Here is a 25,645-nt window from a genome sequence, read left to right as displayed (position 1 = left end):
GGGTTACTTTTCTTCTTTAAGTGTATAATCCTTTAGAATGGTGGCAGTGATAAGTAGTTGAATAATCTCCACTCAGGATTTGTGAAGAGGAAGAAGATTGCAGGTTTAAATGTCCTCGCTCACTGGTATATAGGTTACAGTCATTTATAGATATCTAACTATGGTGTTAAAGCATCTTCTCTCAAATGCAAAATTTTAAGGCCACTTGAAAGGTTAGCTTTGTGCATGAAGAGTAAGATTTGTCAGAGTAGTCCTGACAGATTTGTTTCTATGATGCCTCTTAGTACCTTGCATAGGTTTGAGCATAAGCTTAGAAAAGGATGAGTGTTACATAGCATTCTTTTTATATACACACACACACACACACACACACACATATATACACACATACATACATATACACACATATGTAGCATTTCCAGGAGTGTGTTGAACAGAGATGAGTTCTTCAGTAACCAGTCATTCATTTCATCACCACTAGAGAAGACCACCCATGCATGTGCTTTATCTTTATTAGAATAAGCAAATGTGAAAGAATTGGGGCTATATTTTTTCTTTTTTACTTTCACAAATTTTCACACCTTTGCAGGAATTGGAGGTGGAATCATTCATCAACATGAACTGATCCATGGCAGCTCTTTCTGTGCTGCTGAACTTGGGCATATTGTCGTGTCTTTAGATGGACCAGAGTGTCTCTGTGGTAGCCAAGGATGTATAGAAGCATATGCCTCTGGAATAGCCTTACAGAGAGAAGCTAAGAAACTGCATGATGGTATTTATGTACTTCATCTTCTCTCCAACCCTCCTTCCCCCACCAAAAAAATAAGATAGGTTTCTAAACTGAAGTATAGACAAAATTTGCAAGGATGACATGAGAAAAAAAAAGGGGGGGCATACCTTCTTTTTTCCTGTAAGAGAGGAGAGTGAGCATATGGGTAACCAGATAGGTCTTCTTGTGTATAACTACCCTGCTGCTATATTTGCAGTACAGTACAGTTCTGTCTCAGTTTTAGCAGTACCTAGGCAAGCCACACTTGGAACCTTTTGTCTCATAATTACTACAAGCATGTAGGAGAGGGTTGGCTCTCTTTCTCAAACGTGCCACAAGGTAGCCATTTTCTTAGGCATTTTACAAGAAGTGTGGTTTCACAGTGGTTGTCTTTGAGCAGTAGCTTACAACACCTGAGTAACGATGGAAATATTTTGTAATTTAGTTTATTTGGGGCTGGCAAGACTAGAAAATTACCTTGTTGCAACTGTCTCTATTTGAAATTCAGGAACAATTCCCTGAATAATATGGATATGATGGTTACTTTGACTAAACTCAGAGGTGGGTGGATTTCTCGGCATCCAGGCAGGCTTTGGTATACAAGTAACAGAGATGTAAAGATCTTAATTGCCTGTTTATCAGCCTCCATCTCTTGTCTCATCACATCACCATGTTTTCTTCCTGGCTTTCTCTCCTCCAAAACGACCAGAGGATCTTCTTTTAGTAGAAGGAATGTCTATGAAGAACGAGGAGGTTGTTAGTGCTGCACATCTCATTCAAGCAGCTAAACTTGGGAATGCAAGAGCAGACAGCATTCTCAGAACAGGTAAGACTGCAACACCACAAGCGCGTAGTTCCTACATTAGAATTGAGGATTCCTGTGTAAGTTAAAAACAAATGTTGGAAAAAATACAGGCAACTTGTGTATTATTTATAGAATCCCTAGTCCAAGGAACAAAATGAAAAGTTCCTGCAAAAATCAGTTTGTCCTTACATTAAAAAAGTGAGATCTCAATATTTGCTTATTACCTTGGAAAATTACGGGACATTTCATGATAGGCAAATGAATGCCTAATCTGAGCAAGCAAGGGCAATAAGCATATAACTTTACATGGGATAGATTTTTTACAAGCTTTAAACACAGTCCTCTTCCTCATACGTAGCTGATAGCACAAAGATAGAATAATGTTTTTCTTTTTTCTCTTAGATTAGAAGTGTGGTAATACATTGTTTCATCTTTGACATCTCTATCCCTATATAATGCATTATCCTGTAAAACAATTGCCTTTTTTTTTTTCCTTTTATTTTGCAAGAAAAATGAATGCCAAGCTGATAGTCTTGTAACATAAATTGTAACTGTCCACCATATGGAATAAAAAGCTTTTCTAACCACAGTGTTATTTGCTGCTAACAGACCTGCTCCAACAACTGATGCTTGCATTGTTCTCTGTTACTTACTTTCTTTATCTGTATTTTTTTCAGCTGGGATGGCATTAGGCCTTGGAGTGGTGAACATTCTGCACACCATGAACCCCTCTCTTGTGATCCTGTCTGGAGTTCTAGCCAGCCACTATGTAAATGCTGTGAAAGACATGATACATCGACAAGCTTTGTCATCTGCTAAAACTGTGGATGTGGTGGTCTCAAATCTAGCAGATCCTGCTCTTCTTGGAGCTGCTAGCCTGGTACTGGATTATACTACACGTAGAACGTATTAGGTACCAGTAACAATGATACAAATGGACTCTTCAAATTCCTAATGAGTGGCGGGAGTACTGTGCCCAATTCTTTTTCCTTTGACCAGAGCAGCTACTGAATCAGAGTAAGGTTCTGAATAGTTAGTGACTACTTCAGCAATTCCTAATTGAGATTGTATCTTTATTTTTTCTAAATTTTGTCCATGTTCATCAGAACTGATGTGCAATTGTTTGTTTTTAATCACCTATCTGGGCAAGCCCAAATATTGCTTCGAGTGTAGTTGAATTATTTATGAACCTATCTTCATGTATGCTGGGAAACAGATTGGGGGGGTGGTATGTCAAATTAGAGCTAATGCTTCAGGTCCTACATCCTATTTCTCACCTATGTGAAATGAAAAATCTAAAATTTGACTAGCTTTTCCATTTCTAAGTTTCCACTCTCAAGTAACTATGTAATCACAAACAGTAGATGATAGTAGATTCAGCGGGTGGAAAGAAGAGAGCCATTGCTTCTACAAAAAGGTTGCATCTAAAAATTGTGGTTCATAAATAACTTGGAGTTATTTTTTACAGCAACTTTAGAGGGCTAAGGCCCATTTTAGAAGCGTACATAAGAAGGAAAGACTATCTATGATCTTCTGAGTTTACGGATAGCCAGAGCTGTCCAAATAAACTGACAGGTACAGCAGGGAACATCTTTTTCTTAGAGGTATGGCCAACAATAAATTATTTGAATTTTATTGTTCTGGGCTTTGTGTTTGTTTCGTTTTGTTTGTTTGTGGTAAGCTGCATTGGAAGGATTTAGTTTCTCAAGGAAGCTGGTCAGCTACCTTTTTTCCCCCATGGCAGTGAGGGTGGCAGTCAACTGAATTCTAGTAATGGAATACTACTGAACATAAAGCCCCTGTCTTTCAAGAAACTTCATTCACTGCAGAGTTACACAGTGCATCTGCTCAGCAGTGGTGGTGGCTGCAGGTACATTGTTCTTGACCTGCAATCACCATCAGCTTGCGAGATGGAGAGTCAAATCTGAGGCCTGATCCTCATCTTCAAGGCGTCCAGTGGTTGAAGATTAAAGTAAGCCAAATATCAATAAGCATTTGCCTAATGTGAACCATGTATGCTACAGTGGAACTTTCTACCAGAAAGGTTTTGTATGAGGGAGGTAAGACTGTCCTGGGATTTCATCAAAGTTTGAAGACCACACAGATTAGCTCTCTGGACAGTGTAAGGCATGATTCTTTGACCAAACCTTCTTGACATAAATACAGTTTTGTCTTTACTCAGCTGTTCTTTAGCATGCTTTCAAAATACTGGCAGAGTAACTTCATGACAATTACTTGCCATAAGGAAAAATTAAAAACCAGAACCACTTAACTGATCAGCTATCCCAGAAAGATGACACCTGTCAGAGGAACAGTCAGAAGACTGCCTTCTGCTCTGCATTTAATGATCTGTTTTAACAACCATTAATTCAACCACCACTATCTAGAAGTCTCAGAAGGTTCGTATTTCTGCCCAGTAATGTATGAGTAGGAGGGAATTAGAGAGATTTTTCTACAACCAAAATGAAGCATCCTCTTCCAATTGCTGCCCTCTGCTATACAATAACCTTGGACAGAATCCATGGTAGTAGACTCCTCCTGCACGAGTCTTTGTATGTCTTTCTTAAAAGCAGCAAATAAAGACACACTGGAAAAATCGTATCTTAATGATTTGCAAAGTTGCTGTAGGCTCTGTGGCACCAAGGGCTCTTAGTATTCTTTTCTGTTAAGTGTCTTGAGTTACTCAGCATATCCATTAAGGATTGTACCAGAGCGGTACCTTCATTACAAGGTCAAGGAGAAACGTGCTTTGTCCCAGCATGGTAGCAGTTCAGCTCAGGAGTACCCATAGTAACACTCTGAAAAGAAAAGGAGCCTATTATCTGATCTTTCCATTGACTGGTGTACATCTGGTCCCTTCAGTAAAAATGATCTTAACTACTGTAAAAATTGTTTTCTGGCAACTGAGTAAGAAAACCTGCTAGATAAAAGCAAGTGGTGCAGAAGACCTCACAATTTTCCATGAGGATTTTTGTGGGCTTAAAATTAAATATTTCCATATTAAAGACTTAAGTGGTGATTTTTTTTTTTTTTGGGGGGGGGGGTTGTTCTATCCCTTGAGAAACCTCCCTCACATCTCAGCCACTTTGTTGTGGATCCAGCATTTTAGGGAAATGGAGTCTCCATTGTGTCCCATTCCAGGAAGAGAATACTATTCTCAGAATATCTGACATCAAGCAAGCGATTTCTGTGTCTTTTCTGTGTTTGGCCCTATGCATTTGACAATAGCCCACTGCCGTAAAAGTCACAGACTGCAGTGAGGGTGAACAAACCTCTATCCCCTACAAGGAGAGGAGGGAGGAGGAAAGGAGACAATACTGCAGTTTGTTCCAGCAATGGCTAACATCTCTTTCACTAGCTATTACCAACATTTCAGGGCCTGAAGAAGTGCCTGGGACTTGTGCTACATAATTGTCTTGTAAACTGCAATGGCTGCATCAGCCAAAACCACCTGTTGAAGATTTGGTTTTGCAATGTCGCTAGCAAGTGCATGGGGTATCCCAGCTGCAATGATGCCTTAGTGCTGAAAACTGCAAGAATGCCCTTATCCAGACCTCCAAGCAAAACCTAATTCAAGATTGGAGGAGCAAGCACCAGCAGCACTTAGAACTGCAGGGTGCCAGCAGGTTGGAAGATGATTTACACTCAAGTGGACTTCTTTCAGTGCTATAACCTATTTAGCTCTTAGTATTAACCTTGCTTTTCCCCAAAAAAACTTCTAGAACCAAGAGCAAACTCTCCTAATTCATGCAAAAAGCACTCTCCTCTCCCTTCTAGTCCATATACCTCACTGCTTTGCATCCTCGCATTTGGAGAGAAAGGGGCTGCTCTGTGTACACCACAGCCCTACCTAAGCACAGAAACCATGCCACAGTAGGATTTGGAACTGCAAGGAGACCAGAAGAGTTTAGCTACCTGTCTCTACAGATCTTTACTGATGCTTTGTAAGCTGCATAGTTAGCCCCATCAGTCTGGGATGTCTTTTTATCCTCCTCAGCAGCAAGTTTCGTTATTTGCACTTTGGGCCTTTGATCTGCTACCCAGACACTCAACAGTAAAACATACCGCAGCATACTGATGGTCTTAAGACACCGTCTCCATTGAAGTGTCACATAATTAGACATTACCAAGAGAGGGCACTGTCAAGTTGGTATCACAGGAACAGCTGCAGCACAGTAATGTGAGGGCAGGGCATGATGTCTCTGTTTCAGTCTGTATCAGTGGACTCCAATCACTCTGTCCTTTTCAAATACGGTTGAGAGTTTATTGTCATTAGCAAGGCAAAGTACCAGGACTGTATGCCTCTTGGACCATTTCAAGTAATTGTTTGGAAAGCAGCTTTGGTCAGCAAAGACATCTTGGAATGAGTGCTTTGGCAGCTGAACTGCAGTTGCTAAAACCATATATATAGTTCAGTTATGTTTTGGTCTGTGTGTTTTGGTCCATTTGGTCAGTTATATTCTGGCTTGGGTGCGTATTTGTATTTGATTGGGGGGGGGGGTTAAAGTAACTGCTAAAAATACTTATGAGGCTGTGAAGATAACATACGATGCCAAATCCCCTGGCTCAGATTGCACATATAATTGTAGCATTTGGCAACTGTGAAAGCTGCAAGTCTTCACAAAACAGGGTCAAGTTGTACATTTTGCTGTGTGCAATCTGCATGGTGTCCAAACCACTCATTGCCTGTACATTGCAGTTTAGCTTAAAACCAGACTAGGACAGTTACATACACAGAATTAGCAAGATATTCAAAAAATAAGTAAAAAAGCCAGTTCTCATTCTTCTGCTCTCGTAACTGAGGAAAGGTTTTAAGTATACAGTCCTCATTCTGATCTGACACAGATCTATCAGTCATATCCTTAACACATCATAAATTACTAGGCTTTTACTACTACTACCTGAAAGGCTTCACATGCCTTGTTCCCCTCCACACACACAAATCAGTTGGTCTAGGAGATGATTCCTCTCTGCACAATTTTTGCTATGCTTGTACAGTTATACCATTATCACGACAATCTAGCTGTATATCATTCTCAATGCCGGGCTTTCCAGCTTTCTTTGCATGAAGCACATTGTTTTAAATGCTAATACTGTATAAAGTAATAAGTGTATTTAATTAAACATTATGTGTATGTATTACATATTATGTGTATGAAGTGGTCTTCATCTTTATTTAAGGTGAAATTTTGAAGAAATGTCTGTATTTCAAAAGTTCCTTTCCTATAATTTGAATTTCACAAGCTGTTGAAATAAAGTACAGGCACTGCATTAAAAAAAAAAAATTAATAAGATACTGCTTTCTCATGGCTAGCATATCCTACAGACTTAAATGGACCATCCAAAACCCAGGCACAGCAAAAGGGCTCTCATCATCAGCATCACTGCAACATCTGCAGATCCTGCACCTGTTTTGGCTAACAAACACTATCACACAGTGCCTCACAGTAGTGTGCTGCTACAGCAAACCACTTCTGCAGAACAAGCTTGCCCATATGACAGGTACTGTCAATGAGACCTCTTTCAACAAAATGCAACAACAAAACTCCACCTTGTCCTTTCTAAAATATAAGACAAAAAAATATATATTCTCTTTACTGACCACTCGGGGAATGGAGGGGAGGGGGGAGAAGTTAAGGAAACAGACAAGCCACAAACTTTAGCTACTTAAAACTTTTCATGCACTTAACTACAGGAAAAAGTTGGGTAAGTTGCAGCTCTTTCTCAAATTCCCTTCTTTCTAATGAACTTACCACCTTCTCTCTTCATCCCCCTCCCTGCTTTCCTATGTATGTACATTATCCTTTCAGACTGGCTGGATGCTGACTGTCATCTGATCACAGGTTAAACACAGCAAGTTCTACGAGGATGCTTTCAGCTAGAGCTGTGCAAATGCACCTCTGATTTTGTTTGAAAATCTGTGTCCCTTTTTTCCAAATTCCACTGTCTGCCGCAGCTTTCTTCATCAGCCCTAGCACAGCCAAGTCATTGCTATTGAAACAAGCAACAGCAAGAAGTCAGAAACAGGAAGTTGAGGACTGGGTACGATCAGCTAAACAAGATGCAGCAAAGAATTGTTACACAAAGTCACAAATAAAGCCCCACACTGACCTGTGAATGGAACACGCCAGAAACTTCCAATGCACAAATAGGGGACTGGATTCATCCAGACAAAGCTATTAGTGTTGTGGTGGTGGTGTTTTTTTCAAATTCAATGTCACAAGAGCTAAGTATCTAAAATAGCCCTCTGCCATGAGAAGTATGAGCAGAATACCAATATGAGGAACCAAGATGCAGACAGTGACCCAGCATACTTGAGTATATAAAATGAAGGTAGAAGAGGCACTCCACAACATCTCAGCCTAAGAACTAGAAAAGGTATAAAAAAACAAAGCTGTAGGAACAATGTTAGCACATGCAAAAGCACCTAAGACGCTGCTTCAATTTCTACAACATTGCTTTGACTTTGAATTCAACTCTATGCCAGCCTTCTTGACTTGCTGGTCAGAACTATACTGTAAGCACACTTAAAATCTCCTTCGGATCACACAGTGTGCTTAACTAGCTCCATAACACGTGAATCCCTCTAATCTGCGGTGGTGTCATCTTTGAAGTTACAGGAAATCCAAATCGTCTGTTAACACATTTTGAATATAGCACCTGACTATATTTGACATAACAAATTTTTTTATTAAAGTAGTCTTGAAGCCTTTATAGTCTTCACAGATTTGAGGTATGGGGATGAAATGAAAGTTTTAGTCAAATCAGCTAAGGTCAAGCATTATTAGTCAGGATTAACATTGTGTATCACTATTCTAAGGACTTGCTCTCTGCTTCTAAACCTTCTTCCTTGACTCACCTGTGGCAGTCCAGTGCAGTTCAGAAAATATTTTCTTGATTTCATCCTCTGTTGAATAAATTTCCAGAGCTGTAATCTATAATCATTTCAACATCACTTTGTACTCTAAATACCACCAAGGTAGAGCATACTGAGCCCTCAATGGAGACCATTTATTCAATATCTTACCCACTAAAAGGTTGTGAGCTTTTCTTCTGAACTTGAAGCCTTCTTGAGACTGCTTGGACTAAGTTTGAAGCTCTTGCACAATATGTATTTAAGCAGTTCAGTTACACACTAGATAAACCGCGGTAATTATTAACAGTGAAATAGTACACAAGACTGAACAGACCACTCATGTAAGATATAGAGCTAGAAATGAGGTTTTAGTACAGTAAAACTAGAATACAGCACCTGTGAATGCTGATTGAGATTAGACAGCCAAGGAGGCAGCAGAACAGAGATTTTTTTGGATCAGTTTGAAATGCAGCCATCTCGATATACAGCAGTTCCGATTCCAATTGCTTGATTAGCAGAAGCAAGAGCAATCTTCTCTTACTGCCCAAGCATCCCATCCACCATCCCCTGATGGGGGAAAGGGTCTGCCAGGGTCCATGAGGACAAGGACACTGTTCAAGCACACCACAAACTTCTAAAGTCCCAAAGCACAGGTTTTTCTCTTCCTTGTGAGCTCAGTTGCAGGCAGCCTCCAAACAATAGCGCTCTGCAACTGACACTAGTGTTGAGTATTTACACAGCACAGTATGCAGTCCTACCAGCAAAGAACACCAAAGGCTCAGTGCTTTGTGCTCTTCTAGACTAAGATCTAAAGCCTGCGTTAAGTCATTTAGCAAAAAACTACCTGGAACTGCTTACCTGCAAAAGGAAGCTGTAAGTAGTATGCTCAGTTCACTAGAAGTGATATAAGCTCCCTAATAAGCCTGCTGCTCCCATTTCAGAGAGCTTCTGTCTTATGTAACAAATCGGACAGGAAAGCAGTTTTAACTAAAGCTCTCAAGAGCTTTAAGAAAGCTTAGAGACAAGCAGGACTGCCTCTGAAAGAACAAAAGCATTGCGGGCTGATCATTCACCAGCAAGGTGAAATCACTAACAACTAAAGGAAATGTTTGCTCGCCCACCTCCAGCACTCAGTGGAAGAGGAGCAAGAGACCTTCTCAATTCATCCAAGTCAACACATTTTGCTGTTTAACAGATCTTTAATATCAGTAAATGTTGAAGTGACATCTCAGTGCACAACAGCACAGAGACTACAAATCTGGAGGTATTCCCATTTCAGACACAGGAAGGAAATATGAGGAAGAACATGCAATCAAACAATGATCAGCTTTAGATACATCATGAGGTTTGGTCCAAAAAAAACACTGAAACAATTAATCCAATTTCTGCAAACACGCTTCTCTGAAGAAGGTTAAGATATTGCATTTGTAGTGTTTCCATTGTGCTTTCCTTCAGCGAACCAGTGGAGCCTGCTTGAGTGAGATGAGGACTGAGCGCATGCGGGATACGTCTTTAGCCTGCTTACTAGACTTTGGATTAAAGTCACAGAGCTGAGCCACACGTTCCCACTCAGTGCCTGGAAAAATGTCTTCTGCATCATTCACAAAGGCTTCTTCAGCTGCCCTAAAAGTAATGCAATGCATCTTGTGTTAACGCCTAACTTATGAGGCACTCCTTCCCTCTTACAGGATGAAGCTGATTTGGCATGTTTTGTAAGAAATGTGACCTGACAGCTGCTGGACATTATGGCTACTCACACTCCCACTACCCCAACCCTGGAGATGAAAGTAGGCTGTAGTAATATGCTATGCACAAGCAGTAGAGAAGATTGCTATGTAAAATGTTGGAATACAGGTGTTTGGTTTCAAGAGCAGTTACCCAGTCTTTGCCTACAGGAGGCAGCACACAAGCTGCCAACAACTAAGGCACTTTGATGTAGGCATTTTATTTATAGAGCGATGCTCAAGTCTTAATTATTTAAGCTTCTAACACTTACTATTTTGCTTTGGATATATGTCCACTCAAAATTTACAACTCCCTGCAGCATTTCTTACAAGAGATTCTATTTGAGGATTTGTACCAGCCACAAGGCCAACAGGACATCATAAAACTATTTGCTGATGATTCCCAATGCTGTAGTGAAGCAGCATGTATCAAAACAAATTTAAGTCAAGAATTCTATGTCTGTAGGTGCTACAGACTAACAAAGCATATGCTGACAGAGGGGATGATTAGTTTGAGGTCAGCTAACAGGATAAACATCTCCCCTGCTCTCACCCTTAAAGATATTCGAGGGCAGTGGGTTCCCCTCCACCTATTACGTATGAGTTGGTACCAGTGGCTTCCCAGTAGCATCCTTCTGGCGTTGCTATGCTGCCAACAGCATTGTTTCAATGCATGTGTAACACTCCAGCATCTAGTTTACATGAACTGAGGGCAAGAGCTGTAAGCACCAAAAGATCAAACCAAATCCATCTACTCCAACAAGCAGTACAGAAAAAGCAGTGAAGATGACTCTCTCATGAGTATTCGGCACTGTTCACAGGGATGATTAGGTTACAGACACCACTGAAGACAAGGATCACTACAACACTGCTACTGCATATGACATGACACTCAAGGGGCAGTGAAGATTTTTACTTAACTGTTCTAGGCTGTAGCAAGGATGATTTATGTTTGTGCTTAAAAGTGAAGAGAAGAAAAGAAACAAGGAGAAAGTTTAAGTCAGATATAGAAAATGAGAATGAGTTTAATGCAGATGATTAGCTAGCTGAACATGCACTAGTAGCTTGGCCTACATCGAGGAAATATGCTGCTGGTTTTATTATGCAGCACTAACGCTGCACAAATGCACTGGCTATACGAAAATAAAGGTTTTACTGGAAAGTTTGTCAAAGCCAGCTCCAAGAGACTTCAGAACAAAGTCAAACACCACCTGTAAATCCCACATTTCACAAGTCTTGCTTTACATCCACCTACAGTTGGGCAATGAATTCCACACAGAACCTTCAATATTAATTCATTCAAAGTCACATCATGGCTCACATGGCTCACAAGTACACACCTTTTAGAAGGTGTCAACTTAGAATCTGTGATATGGCCATCTTTTAATTCCACTCTACAAATTAAGGGAAGAAACTAAGATGCAGGAACAAGCCAATGAACACTGCAATCCTTCCAGCCCACAGAAACTAGAGAACTCCTTGAGGTTTGAAAGTCTCTGCCTTGAAAGTGTATTCTCATTAGTCCTTTAGGTTGGCAATAGGTCTACTTGGAAGTGCTCCTAGATGTTCTGCTGTCAGCTAATGTTGATTTGTTAATGCCATCTTCCTTCACTCTTTTAATTTGTTCACTAATACTATCCTAAAGTTTATAGGAGCCTCTTCTGCCCTGACTTACAGCAGGTGATACCTTTTCGGTTTCCTTTGCTTGCAGAGATTTATCTGCACAGCTTGCTCAAATATTTCTGACTATATGGGCAAAGCAGTGCAGGTCAGAAGTTCAGTATCCATCACAAGAATGTAGAATATACATTCTTCTTCTCTATGCAGGCAACTAAGATTAGATGCAGCACCCTCCTGAGACTGCATCAGATATTAACTTGCATGCCCAGTAAGGCATCTTGTAGAAGAGTCTTCACTGTCCTAGAGACAACTCTAACTTCTATAATCTTCTACAGACCACTGAAGTCACTACTAAAATCACAGTACTAACATCAGTATGCAGGTATGCATACTACATGACTTAACTTGAAAGGAATGGTTATCATGCAGCATAAGGCATCCTTGCAGGAAAATTGCACTTAAAACTGTAGATTAGAGTTAGTTCAAAAAGTAATGGCTGTTTAGCTACATTAATATTGGCATCAAGTATTCAGCAGAGATCACCTTCAGATATTTAACACTTTCTGCTAGTCAACTAGATAATGAGGACGTTAAAAAGAGAATTAGTAGTTAATCAACATACACATAACCAATCACGTCAGCGAAGGGTTGTTTGTAGAAAGCTTCATCTGCCACCCTAGGTAGCAAGTTGTCCAACAGGTAGGCAAGCAGGCAGGAAAAAAGAAATAAGGTTGAGAAGTGAGGAACGCAGCTGAAGACAATTTTAGTAGGTACATTAACCTTGCATATCACCTATCATCTATGAAAGCAGCTACAAGATGGCACATAGCAATTAAGCCACCGACTCAGAGGAGCAACATAAGACATACACTACATCCTTCTTAGCTGAGATCAGCTAGATGAAGACTCGAATCCCAGTGCCAGCATTAGATTACTCTCCTCCCGGTGAAAAGAGACTAGTTAAGAGAAAAATCTCACTAGGCTGAGAATACCAATAACTTCCTTAGAGTAATACTATTTCTGTAACAGCAGCTCTTGGTACACTGGCATTGCTCCAGAATTAATCACCTGAGTTCAAACACTGATCAAGACAAAGCTATAGTGGTATCATGTATTTTGTCCACTATCCACAAGTGCGCCATTAGACTGTATCAGACATTAACTTTGCACACCCAGTAAAATATCTTGCAGAAGTCTTCACTTCCTTTTTTTCCTTGCCTCATTGAGCTAGAACTCTGCTAGAACTCTGTCTACTCAAGACAAACCTGTTGGCCAAGTTAAGTGAGAAAAAAGTGTTTCAGAAATATAGTCCAGCTCAAGTTCTGTGGTCTCCCAAAGTATAAGGTAAGCCTAATGATCACCTGGAGAGAATGGCACTGGAAACTGTATGTCAGAAGTGGAGATCTAAGTAGTATTAAGTCAACATTATCATATTTACCTTTATATAACTCGAAGTCAAAATCCTTCAGGGAGTCTAAGAAAGTCTAAGAACTTATTAAACTTCAATTTCTTATCATTTTCAGCTCCATAGCTTGTAATGAGCCAATTCAAACACTACATTTAGTGGCTTAGATACAGCCAGCATTTAGTTCTGCACTGGCAGAACAGAACCAGGATATTCCTCAAGCATTTCCATACAAAGTGGCCAAAGATTTTATAGTATCTGATGAAATAACTTGCGGCAGAGGCTAACCAGAAGGCCACTTCCACGTGTAAAGATAGCAACTAGAACCTGTACAGCTGGAAGTATATAAACAATAGGCAGAATAATTAGCCTATTCTGGCCAATTTTAAGCCTTGCATCTTAAGGAACTGTCAGTAAAAGCCAGAATTACTTCATGCTTTCACCAACTACCCTTAAACATTTAATACAGCTCTAAGAAAAACCATCGTCTAATATTCCCCTGGAGACCTATCCCTCTTCACAGATCTGAAACACCAGTTCCTTTGAAATTGCTGGAAGTATTCTAAACTTTCTCTTTCACTACCGCCATAGCCATTTTTGTACCTCTTCAAATAGCGAATGAACTTTACCTGTTGCTGGCTTTTGTTTTCTGGAGCTTTTCATCTTGCCTTGCATACCACTCCTCCAGCTCCTTTATTGCTTTCTCTTTCCATTCCGCCTCCTGCTTTCGTGAGTTAGCATCTGAAGATTCAAAAACTGTTTTGTCAGTCATGTTTGCTCCACTTGGGTCTTGAAAACATTTCAGCTTATGGCTCTGGGTTCTAACTACTCTAGTGCAGAGAGTCACTTGATCGGCTCTGATAAGGGTTAAGAGGTTTACTGATTCAGGCCATTAAAACTAAACACTGTGAACTCTCAGAGCATTAGCTAATCAAAACGCCTGTGCTACTAACTGAGACAGCTCACTTCAGTTTAGGCCAAGCAGCTGTAGACTACTCATTCAGTAACTCTGGGCCTGCAAATTGTTACAAAAGAGAAAGTCAGTTTGCTATCCTATCATGAGAACAAAGTTCAGTAAAGCCTTTGTGCTTAGAGAGAATAAGGGAAGGTCTGGCACTCAGTATGCTTTTAGGCCTGTCTCATCAACAGTTCAGGACAAACCTTCATGCAGTAATCAGCACAGGAAAAGAGCACCACACTCAACTATATCCAGAATGATAATATACTGAAAGTTAGGTTCTAACAATATCAAGCAAAACCACTTCCCTCATTTAAATAAAAATCAGCACAGTTTGTAGAATTCCTGGAGCAGTCCAAGGGTAGATATCATTGCATTTGATAACAACTATCCTCAGTACATTACTTAAGTCCATTACCTATTTTAACTAGTAGATTAAGATTCACGTGGTAACAAATGGCCTCAGCAATTATAGTATAAGCAATCTTTATCCTTGGAAAAATAAAGCTGACAGTTGCTGTACTTACACACTCATTTCTGCTGATAAACACAGTTCATTTTCTATTTAGGATTGAGGAACAGCTTATAGGTAAGTACAAGGCAAGTTTCCTGGATCAGTGTTCACATAGCCATCTGCTTGCTCACTCATACATCAACAGTCTTCTTATTAGAAGACTCAACTTCCTCCAAGCTCACTGCTGAAGCAGTGGGTTAGACTCCCAAGAGCTAGAAGCCATAGTTTTGGGAAGTCCAACTGCTTAAGTTGTCACTTACAAGTGAGTCAGAAGCAAGAGTTACTACTGCAAACACCCTCCTTACCAAGCTGCTCCAGGCGTTCCTTTTGCTCCTCTCTCCACTTACGAATACTCTCTGGTTCGGACTGCAGTCGATCTACTTGTGATATGGCAGCATAGCAGTCTGTTGGCCCATTACTCTCCTTAAAGAAAAATATGAATGTTATTTATACATTACAACTGTACATTGCAACTATCTGCCTGCAAGAAATATAAAATTAGACACTATTTGAACTAAGCACGGAAACTCACCCAGTGTTAAAATGCATTTTTACTATTAAGATGAAACATTTTGACTACAAAATACCCAGAAGTTAAGTAAATTAACAGAAGGCTGTCTTTGGCAACCTGAGAACAAACACAATTTCAAGCTGACTGGGAAGTCTAACTATACCAGAGCTTTAAACGTGAAGCAAGCAGAAGACAGTACCCAGTTCTTTAGTATGCAGCTGCAGGCTCAGAGGTTGTCTAGTTCAACTGATCTTAAATACTGGCTATGAAAAATAAATCTTTTGAAACTTTTGTTATTTTGCCCAGGAATTTATAGCTGTTCTCCGTAACTTTTGTCTACTTAAGAGAAATTTGCAAACCTTAAAAGCCAACTTCCTGTAAAGACATTACATAATTTGGATTGCTGTAAGCAGCTTAAAACACAAGATGCAGCTCAGCACTGAAGCTTCAAAACTGTGCACATACTGAGATATATTTTACCACACAATAAAGACATGGAACTAATAGGGCTATTGTTAGTGTACCCGACTCCCGAATTTGCTGAATGTAGTATTACGTGCCACTCACAACACACTATTTCCAACAATTTATTAGCTCATCCACTCCCAACACGCCTAGAAAAAAATCCCACTCCAGACAGTATCAGCTGGATTACAGCTGATAGCAGATTTAGTTGTGTCCTGTTGCTCTTCAGACTTCCTACAACCCTTGCAGTGAGGAAACAATGCAAGGAGAAAGAGCTAAACTGGCGTAACACTGCCAAAAATCACATTCAGTTCAAAGACTACACAGACAAACCAGACTTCCAGAGGCAAACTAGTTACAGTAATTAAAGGAAAAATTATGTATAACACTTTCAATCTGTTCTTCCTCATTAAGGAATGTCTATCAAACAAAAGCAGCAACTGGTCAGAATCAAGACATTTCATTCATCATTTGTTGCACAGTAAGGCACAAAGTACCAGTAAAATAGTTTTCCTATCACCTCTCAGCAAAAGCGAGGCTAAAACAATACTAATAGTAATGAAAATTATTCCAGTTACATGTTTACTTCAAACGTTATGGAGGAGTAGCTCCTATGCTACCTTCTTCCCAATCATTCACGCAAACAGCCTCATACCACACAATGACAATGCCATGGCCAAACTGGTGTTAAAATCACTTACAGTGACCACCTCAGTATACTGCTGTACCAGTACTGTGGATGAAGGCAGCACCTTCTTCATTTATTATACTCTGCCTGATCAAAATGCTTTCATACAATGACAGTTAATCCACCAGTTCAATTTTACACAATTCTGTCATCATAAAATATGGATAAAATGCCATAAAATGTTTTCTATCAGTTAGCTCCTTAAAAAATAATAATAAAAAATAAAATAATAAAATAATAATTTAAAAAACGGTATTCAGCAAGACAAGCACGATACATGATTTATCCCTACTGGATAAGCATTTTAGGAACTAAGCATTCAGAATTCATTTCATACCACAAAATTAGCCATACCACAGAACCTGACAATCAGCCCTCAGTGGTTATATCCTAGGAACTCATAATTCAAAACTGATTGCTACTCTAAGTTGCATTTGAGTTCAAAGGAGGGGTTTACTAGAAGCATTAATAGCTTTGAGATGAGATAACAGAAATTCCTCTTCACAGATGAGGCAATGAGACCCAAATACACTAGCGACAAGTCATTGAAAGTACTTGTTTAGATTAAAGTTATAGTACAGTATAACAGCACATTCTAAGTACAAAATACTTCTGCCTTACCTTGTAGATATCTCCATTCACCACTCCATCAACATCTGTAAAGAAGCGATTATAGTTTAGTGATTTGACAAAAGCAGTCAGATTTACTGACCAAAATAACTTGTTTGGAAAGCTTTATCATAGTATCTAAAATAAGAATTATGCAAGTGATTCTTACTTTAGAGCTTGCAGGGTAACTTCCTTATTTCTGAGCTTTTCCAACAGTTACCAGTTGTCTTATGCGGAGACAAGCAAACCATCATTCTTCAGAACCAGTACTACAGATTCATTTCTTCCCCATGAAATCTGGCTGCAGGCCAGATGAACAGCAGAGCTCATACAAAGCTACCACATCAGTACTCTCAGATTATTCCCACCTCCTCCTCCCTGTCCTGGAAGCTGAATGTTAGATAGCCTTTTGTAAGTCAGGAAGTATGTCTTTCAGTGTTTTTTGTCTCTACATGGAAGACTAAAACCCTGTAGGACAGCCCTTAGTGATGTTTATCATACTTTGGTTATCTCCTAATTCCTAATCAGCTCAAAAGCTGTGACTAACATTTCTAGCAAAAACACCTTTCAGCTACCTTCTATGGTGACATCTTGGATACTTTCCTGTTCCCTGACTTGGCTACAACATTATTCCCTCCAAAGAGACACTGGCAGTAGAGCCTCAGGAACAGGAATTAGATGGCAATCTGTCACAGAGTCTTAGTGGTTTGGGATTTCATCTTATTAGAAGTGAGCAGCAGGGAACATCTGTCAGCTATGAAATAAACATCAAGTCTGTGAAACTTCAAGTTCCCCAAGAAATGCAGGAGGCATCAATATTTCCAAGAACAGCTAAACCTCAGCAATACATCATTTTGAGAAAGTGTTGTGTATCATCTGCCTGGGCGGTGTGCTAGTCTCCTCACTAACAGCTTTGCCTCACCTGTAACACTATCATGGGTAAATTGATACAGAAGCATTTCTGCCACACTAAAACACTCTTCAGTGAAAGCTGAGATTGTACCAAGGTCACCCAATAGTAAACAAAGGCAAGCATTTTGCATCAGGAAAATACTCAAGTAAGGCAGTTACTTCATTTGAAGCTAAGCATATTCTACTCCTGTATCCTCTAACTCTTCTGTATGGCTACAAATGCCCTAACATCAGGACACTGTTGCTGACATGGGAAGCTCTCCTTAGTCCTTTATCAGGAAAGTAGGTTAAGCAACAGCAATCCCCTTTCCATAAGCCAGTAGCAGTCATTCAGCCAATGGGGCAGAGGACCTGAAAGATATTAATTCAAATATGATAGTTAAGTTTTAAGATAGTAGTCCCCAAAAACATACTTACTGGATTCAGGAGAGGAGAGACTCAATTCAAGTACATGGATGAGTTAGGAAAAAAAAGCTAGCTTTTAGGCTACAGGAGGCTAGTATTTTCTAACTATGTTCCTGTATCTGAAAGATGACAGCTACTCTATTTGCTTGCAAGTTCACTGCAAGCTGCAGGAGCCAAAAAGAACAGGTATAAGAAGCGCATGAAGGCAAGAGCACCCATCTGCTTCACAACAGTTACCTTGTACATCATTAACACCAAGCTGGAAGTCTCCTCAAAGCTGATTTGTAGCTACCATTGTACCTACACTGACTTCAGCAACTACAGCTACAATTAACAGTTCTACTACTAAACAAGTCTAGTGAAAATAAAGCTCATAAAAGAAACATGCTTACATTTTACTCACCTTCAGCTTAAGCATATTAAGAATTAGTGTTTATCCATCTATATATACTGCCACAGTTGGCCTCTTTTTGACAGGGCTGGAGTTAAAGCTAAGCTGCACCCTATAAATCCTACAGGTATTAACAGCTTGAATAAGCCAGCTGTCCATTCTCTCTGTCCTGGAAGAGGAGAACGTAAGGATCATTCCGCAGGATCTAGAGACTGAAGTTTACTGCTACAACACTCAATAAAAGCTAGTCTTCGAATATCTCATTCCACTCCCCAAAAGAGGTTGTTCTGAGCTCCAGAAGGAGGAGTGAAGTTTTATTTCATGAGATAGACTCCTTGGGAAGCACCAACTGATCAGCTAGCTTGGAGCGCCAATCAATCCTGAAGAATCTTCCAAGAGCTGCAGTAATACAGATATTTTCTTACAACATCAGTGAAGGAAAGCTCATCATTAAGATCTTCAGTATTCAGGCTGGTAGTCAAAACAGCAAGGAATAACTGTTTTGGCTGGGAGCCATGGCTGAGACAGAGATGTATCTGTGTCAGGGCTACTTGTCTTCTGTATGGAAGCACTCACTAACCAGCAAAAGGCTAAGTTTTTTCAGGGAACAACGGAATCAGAAGGTTTAATATTAATATAAGATTCCCACCTATTTTGAGCTTTCTAGAACTTTTGATTAAAATGCAGAGTCAGCATGCTGACAGAGCATACTGCAAGCAGAAGAGGAAAAAGCACTTTACTGATGCACTGCAACACGCCTATGCAAGAACCTTAACAGGAACTGCACCAACAGTCAAATATTCTCTCATTTTAACTCTCCAGTCATGGTAATTCATTACCGTGTCTAGAATAATTATCTGTTTGCCAGCCTCCACCTCAGTAATCAAAGCGAGCTGTGTCGCAGGCTTTCACCTGCACTTGTGTCTGACTTCCCACAGAAAAAGCCTAAATACTTTTGCCACTATCACTGTGTTTTCATGAGCCAAGAACAATGAGAGTTCTTTCCTGGCATCAGTCTACCCAATTCTGTCACAGTATCACATCTTGAAATTGCTGAAGTTAATACCGTGCTTTCAGAACTGCTATAGTTAGAAATGCCCCATATTCCTCCATTTTGCTTATGAACTCTGAAAGATCTAGGGTCCTTGAGATAAAGCTTTATTGCTAAGGATACCATTACACAAAGCATATCTAAACATCCAAAAGCTTCTGTAACATGTTGACAATAGGCTATTCAACTTTAACACAGGAACCAGCTAGTCTTCAGTCTGGTGGTGAGACTGAAGAGAGGTGAGGGCATAAGCTCTATCAACTACCCACATATGCAGGAGAGACAGGGCACTCAAACCTGCTAGGAACAGACATCAACAAGCAGTGCCTTCCACCCACAGCAAAGCTTAATGAAGAGCTAGGTAGCTTCAAGATAAATACAGCAGCAGCTCCCCTGCTTCAGTCCTTCAGTCATAGACTCAATATACAATGGATTTGCCAAGTAAACACTCCAGCTGAAAGTAAGGCCAAGGAAGCTGATACGACTTCAAGAACTGGGCAGTCCAATCAGACAACACTGGATTTGGAAACATGTTATTCCTTCAGCAGATGCACTCTTTCTTGTATGCAGGAACTAGAGATTAGTTCCAAGACTATACATCACAATTTTAGCCAATTGCTTCTTTTAGAGTTGACATGTCTTCCCCTTTGAGAGAAGTGTTCATATTGAATTTGAACAATCAGTAAGCTGCCAGAGGCTCATTGCAGTGATGTCCAGCTACTCTGAAGGCAAATCTCTGCGGTAATACCAGGCTCTGTACTATCTGGCATAAAGTTTGTCAATGCTTGCTTGTAAGCTCTTTGAAAATTATGCTCTCAATGCAGCAGATAAGAGGGCTATCAGAAGATTTAGAAGTGTTATCTCTGCAAGCTGCTGGCTGTAGTGTAAGCTCAACCATTTTCTACCCCACAGATTAGTTCCGCCTGAATTTTTCCTATTCAGCTATGCTCTGTACTATCCTGCCCACAGGAGAAGTGAACTTCTACATGACCATACATAAACACAGTACATTTTATAAAGTACTTTTAAGTATTCTTTTAAACATTGAGTACTCCACTTCTTCACCTCTGCTTCAAATAAAGTAGTAGCTACAATTCTAACAGAATAATTTAAGCAAGCCTAATATATTCTGATATATAGTTGAGTCAATTTGCCACTGGAGACAGAGCTCTACGTTGCTCCTTCTTCTTTGGGGAAACCAAAAAACTTTCCCTACACCTACCTAATATTCATCATAGGATCACAGAAAAGTCTTGTTCAGAGTTTCTTGCATTACAATCTAAAAAAACTTGTGGAGAAGAAATGAGTTTTTCTAGTTACACATTCACTGTCAAGTCCACATGCTAACTAAAGGCTTACAGATCAAAAAGAGTGCTTATTTCCTGTGTCCTAGTTCTAATTCTATTGTAATATCCTCCTCACAAAAAAGAAAAAAAAGTCATTAGTCCTCTCATTTGCACTATAACTCAATAGGCCTGTACTAGCCTCACCACCTCCCAAGGATTTGCAATAATGCTACGCCATGACAACTTCTGCAACTTAGCAAAACATGTAGTATTCTGTTGTAAAGGACAAAATACGATTTCTTATCACGAGCTTTGTAAATAGTGTACTATCACAAAGATAGCAACCTGAACAGATGACAGCCTTTTAAGTTTACCACCCTTTTCAGTGTTACGTTATGGTGCTTTGAAGTCTTAAGGTAATGACTACACAGGAAAACTCAGGGCAGTAACTGTTCAAAGGGTTAAGGAAGAGCATCAGCACTCAGTAACAAATAACTTGTTCTATCTGTGGTATCAACTAGAGAGACAGGAAGAAACAATTTTATCCTAATTATGTTTTTAAACCAATTGATATTCAGTCTCTGCAAGGCTAATAAATGTTACAAGCTGTTATGGTTTATGGACACACACTAAATGCAATTAAGTTTCTTAACTGCCAGACACTTCAAACTGGACTCATTCAGGCTTGCTAAGAACACATAGCAAGTGACCTGCTAAAACTTAAAGACTTGATATTGTAAGATTGGAGAAGATAAAAATAAATGCAGGCATAAATTTATGACAGGAAAGGGGATCCACTAAACTAGATCACAATACTAATAACCAGGTATTAGTGCTATATTGCTCCATACAGTATTTCCCATCTTCCAAATTAATGATTATGCTTCATCTTTTAAGGGAAACTACAATTAGTTTTCACATACACCAGAAGCTTGAACAGGATTCTAGTTTACATAATATAGCTTTCTGGGTTATGGTCTTCTTTTAAGAAGCTGGTGACTACTTCTCATTTGAAGTTAAAATCTTCAAACCTCATTTTAGAGCTGCCTGAGCTATTACTTTTGCTCTGGTGTGTAAAAAGGAAGCTTATCCACCAGGGAGATCAAAAAGGTTAAGGCTTAAAAAAAGTAAATCCACAAATCTTTGGCCAGAATACTTACGGATTTATACAGACCAGTCCAAGAAGAAACTTACATTCACCTATTAAGTATACAATTTAGCTAATATATTCTAAAGTACTGCTGTCATGTTTAAGATGTGATCAGATCACAAGAAATCTCAAAGAGACAGAACTGCAGAAGTTATTAGTTCTCACGTCACCATGTATTATGTTCCACTTTTTTTTTTTAGGAAGTGCAGGCTCCTACGGTTGAACAAACAGATGCTCTGCAAACAAATGAGACCACCACAAGTCCACAAGCACTACATGCCATCCCTGTTAAACTGGTCAGATCACATGCACAACTCATACGCATGCCAGAAAGCAAGAGGACATACAGATCACATTAGCACTTCCAGGTCCACAGACCAAATTATTATACCCATACTTTTATGGCTTACTTTCTGGCAAAAGTTTTCCAGTAAGAGTTTGGCCTTCCATGCCAAGTGACCTTAAAAGACTTGTGAACTCTTAAAACACAAAGCCTGAAAATTGTCTTTACACATCCAGCCAATTTGGAAGTATTTAAGAAGCTGAGTTTTTGACTAGGAATCATACTGCAATGGCATCATTTCATGCATGTAGGGAAGATATGGACTGGATGAGTTCTAGCAGTCTACTGGGAAATATCAAAGTAAAAGTTTCCCTGCAGAGGTCAGTTCTCAAACAGCTGTTTTATAATTAAAATAAACACACTCTGAAACACTAAATACTATGTAAGACCTAAAACTTCATAAAGAAATGTTTAAGGGTTCTGAAAATAAGAGAAGAGATTTCTACCACCTCTATTTCTGCCTTACAGCTAAAACACCTAGGGCAGGCTGTGTCTGATATCAAAACAGGACAGTGTTTTAATAATCACTATTCTCAAGTTCCAAGTGCTTGAAGAAGTAGCTCTCACACAAACCTCCCTTATTAAGACAGGCATGGTGTCTGCACCATCCGGACCTTACGAATGGCTGCACTACCACTAGTCAAGCACTAGATTGGAATCCTCAAGTCTTTCATTTAATCCAGTTATACTTTATCCCAAGAGACATTATGCACTCGGACCCTCGCATATTGCGGGAGCTTGTAATTTTGAAGATCACCGAAGGCCTAGTTTTAAAGAGACTGAACTGGGGAGCAAAGTTATTCAATTTAGTAGCAGCTTCACTAAATAATAAAACAATCTGTACTAGGGTAAAACATGCTCCTACAGACCCAGAGACAGCAACAAGTCAAGTCTGCCAGAAGCCTCAGTTAAGATCAGCATCAACCCACATTTTCATCTGGGCTCCAATTAAAAAAAACAGCCCTCTGCAACCTCTCAGCACTGCTTTGGTTACAGCTAGACACACCAAAATCCCCCGCCCCCCACGTGTCCAGCCGCTCTCCTCTGCAAACGCACAAATCCCGCGGCGCTTGTCTGCTAAGATTTGGTACGAAGGTCACCGGGGAGCAAACGAAAGCGGCGCAGGGGAGGTCGCACCAGCCCACCCCCGAGCACGCGTTCAGGCTGCGGTGCGGGCCGCCCGCCTCCACGGCGGCCCGGGCACCGGGCGGCGCCGCCCCGCGCCCGGCGGGCCCGCGCCGGCACGGCGAGCGGGGCCGCCGCCGCCGCCGCAGCGAGGCGCCCGCCCGCGGCCCGCCGCCTACCCGCCTCGAGGTGGCCGTGGCCCTGCAGCGAGCCGGGCACCTCGCCGCCCTCCAGGATGCCGTAGCCCTCGTCGTTCTCGATGCCCGCGATCTCATTCTCCTGCTGCGCCAGGAAGGCGGCGGCGGGGTCCTCCTCGGCGCCGTCGAGGGCCCCGTTGTCGCTGGCGTCGGAGGCCGGCGGCTGGGCGCCGAAGAGCTCGAGGTCGGCCATGGCGGCGGCGGCGGTGGCGGCGCGGAGCTCGAGCGTACGCGACGCAGTTTCCGGGGCCGCCGCGCCCGCCCAGGAAGCGGGGCGGGGCAGGGGGCGGGCGGCGCGACGGGCCCGCCAGTGAGAGCCAAGCACGTCGCCGCAGCGCGGCGAATCGGCGGGAGGCGAGGGCGGGGCTTAGCGGAAGGACCCGCGTGAGGCCCTGGGCTGCTCCGGGCAGAGCTGAGGCAGGGGCGGGGCTCGGGCCGGAGCCAATCAGTGTCGAGTGCGAGGCGGGGCGGCGGGGGGGGTTGTGTGCGCCGGGCAGAGGGCGTGCGCGGGGGGAGGCCGGAGGGGGGAGGCCGTGCGCTGTGGGGGCGGGGGGAGCCGCGGGGGCGGGTGCGCCCCGGTGAGGGGCGGTGGGGCCCGTGAGGGGCGGTGGGGCCGCGGCTGTGCGCCCCGGTGAGGGGCGGTGGGGCCCGTGAGGGGCGGTGGGGCTGCGGCTGTGCACCCCGGTGAGGGGCAGTGGGGCCCGTGAGGGGCGGTGGGGCCCGTGAGGGGCAGTGGGGCCGGTGAGGGGCAGTGGGGCCGGTGAGGGGCGCTGGGGCCGGTGAGGGGCAGTGGGGCCCGTGAGGGGCGATGGGGCCCGTGAGGGGCGGTGGGGCTGCGGCTGTGCGCCCCGGTGAGGGGCAGTGGGGCCGGTGAGGGGCGCTGGGGCCCGTGAGGGGCGCTGGGGCCGCGGCTCTGCGCGCCGGTGAGGGGCAGTGGGGCCCGTGAGGGGCAGTGGGGCCCGTGAGGGGCAGTGGGGCCGGTGAGGGGCGCTGGGGCCCGTGAGGGGCGCTGGGGCCCGTGAGGGGCGCTGGGGCCGCGGCTCTGCGCGCCGGTGAGATGGGGAGGCAGCGGAGGCAGCGTGGGGTTGTCGTTCCTCGCTGCTCTCCGCCGCGGGGGCGGTGGGGAGGCCGCGCTGCCCGGCTCGTCCGCGCGGGCCCGGCCGCAGCGTCTCCGGGCGGCTGGGCCCGTGCGGCCGCGCGCGGCGCGGCGCAGGCGGCGGGCGAGCACGGCGCTGTGCAGGTGCTCCGCGACCGTCGCGCTCCGCTGGCCCGCTGCCTACCGACAGGTTTCTGCTTCTGGGTTAAGGAGATGCAGTCTACCTTCAGTCTGTATCAGAAACTGACGTACCATTGATCTTTTTTGTCAAATTACTCAGTTAACTGAATAGTGCTGTTTTACTTTTGTATATTTATGCCAGCTTCATGCCCAAAAGACACCAGAATGTCCTGAATGTTGCCTAAAACAAGAGTGAGGCAGAGAGAAGATACTAATCTCACATAAATGCCAATACAGAACTAAGCTCTCAACACCTTAGAGAGATGAGTAATAAAAGCATCAGTGTTTTATGTTACGATGTTGTATAATTTCTATCTGTTTCTGGGAAACTTAAATTCAGTGTAATTTCAAATTACATCTGTACCATATATTGCATGTTATAGTTTGACAAAAGTGTTTCTTTGTGTGACAGTGCTGACTTAAGCAGCCCCTATCCCACACAAGTTTTTTGCTTTAAACTCAGTTCAGTTTCCTTATCTGATTTATGACACAGATCTGAAAACAATTTATTGACATGGTCAACAGTAAGGAGAGAGAAAAATAATGATGGAGAAAGGGCAGGATGATATGCAGTGCTGTTGCTGC

The 25,645-nt window shown here is 42.1% G+C and overlaps 2 protein-coding genes across 10 annotated transcripts in view; one reads left to right on the top strand and one right to left on the bottom strand.

The window, feature by feature from the left end:
* Positions 1 to 3,209, top strand: part of GNE (glucosamine (UDP-N-acetyl)-2-epimerase/N-acetylmannosamine kinase) — a 32,917-nt gene extending 29,708 nt beyond the window's left edge. For all 6 annotated transcript variants that reach the window (XM_062599665.1, XM_062599663.1, XM_062599664.1 and 3 more), the window contains 3 exons: positions 590 to 772; positions 1,479 to 1,595; positions 2,252 to 3,209. In XM_062599665.1, coding sequence (XP_062455649.1) covers positions 590 to 772; positions 1,479 to 1,595; positions 2,252 to 2,487 — 536 coding nt within the window. In that variant the 3' untranslated portion in view covers positions 2,488 to 3,209. The remainder of the gene's footprint in view (positions 1 to 589; positions 773 to 1,478; positions 1,596 to 2,251) is intronic.
* Positions 495 to 24,043, bottom strand: CLTA (clathrin light chain A). 4 transcript variants are annotated; one of them, XM_062599671.1, is made up of 7 exons: positions 23,767 to 24,043; positions 16,937 to 16,971; positions 14,957 to 15,074; positions 13,809 to 13,920; positions 11,076 to 11,111; positions 7,889 to 7,943; positions 495 to 1,505 (listed from the first exon to the last, which is right to left on the bottom strand). In XM_062599671.1, the coding sequence occupies exons 1-6, from the start codon at positions 23,975 to 23,977 to the stop codon at positions 7,937 to 7,939; spliced, it is 519 nt and encodes a 172-aa protein (XP_062455655.1). In that variant the 5' UTR covers positions 23,978 to 24,043; the 3' UTR covers positions 495 to 1,505; positions 7,889 to 7,936. The 4 variants fall into 4 exon arrangements, with proteins under 4 accessions (XP_062455655.1, XP_062455656.1, XP_062455653.1 ...); XM_062599672.1 differs by lacking the exons at positions 7,889 to 7,943; positions 11,076 to 11,111; XM_062599669.1 differs by lacking the exons at positions 495 to 1,505; positions 7,889 to 7,943; positions 11,076 to 11,111 and adding an exon at positions 9,610 to 10,053.
* Between the last annotated feature and the right edge of the window lie 1,602 nt (positions 24,044 to 25,645).

Source organism: Rhea pennata, chromosome Z (assembly GCF_028389875.1).
Source record: "Rhea pennata isolate bPtePen1 chromosome Z, bPtePen1.pri, whole genome shotgun sequence".
Lineage (NCBI taxonomy): Eukaryota > Metazoa > Chordata > Aves > Rheiformes > Rheidae > Rhea > Rhea pennata.
The sequence above is the reverse complement of the archived record's forward strand: the minus strand, read 5'-3'. Positions and strand labels throughout refer to the sequence as shown.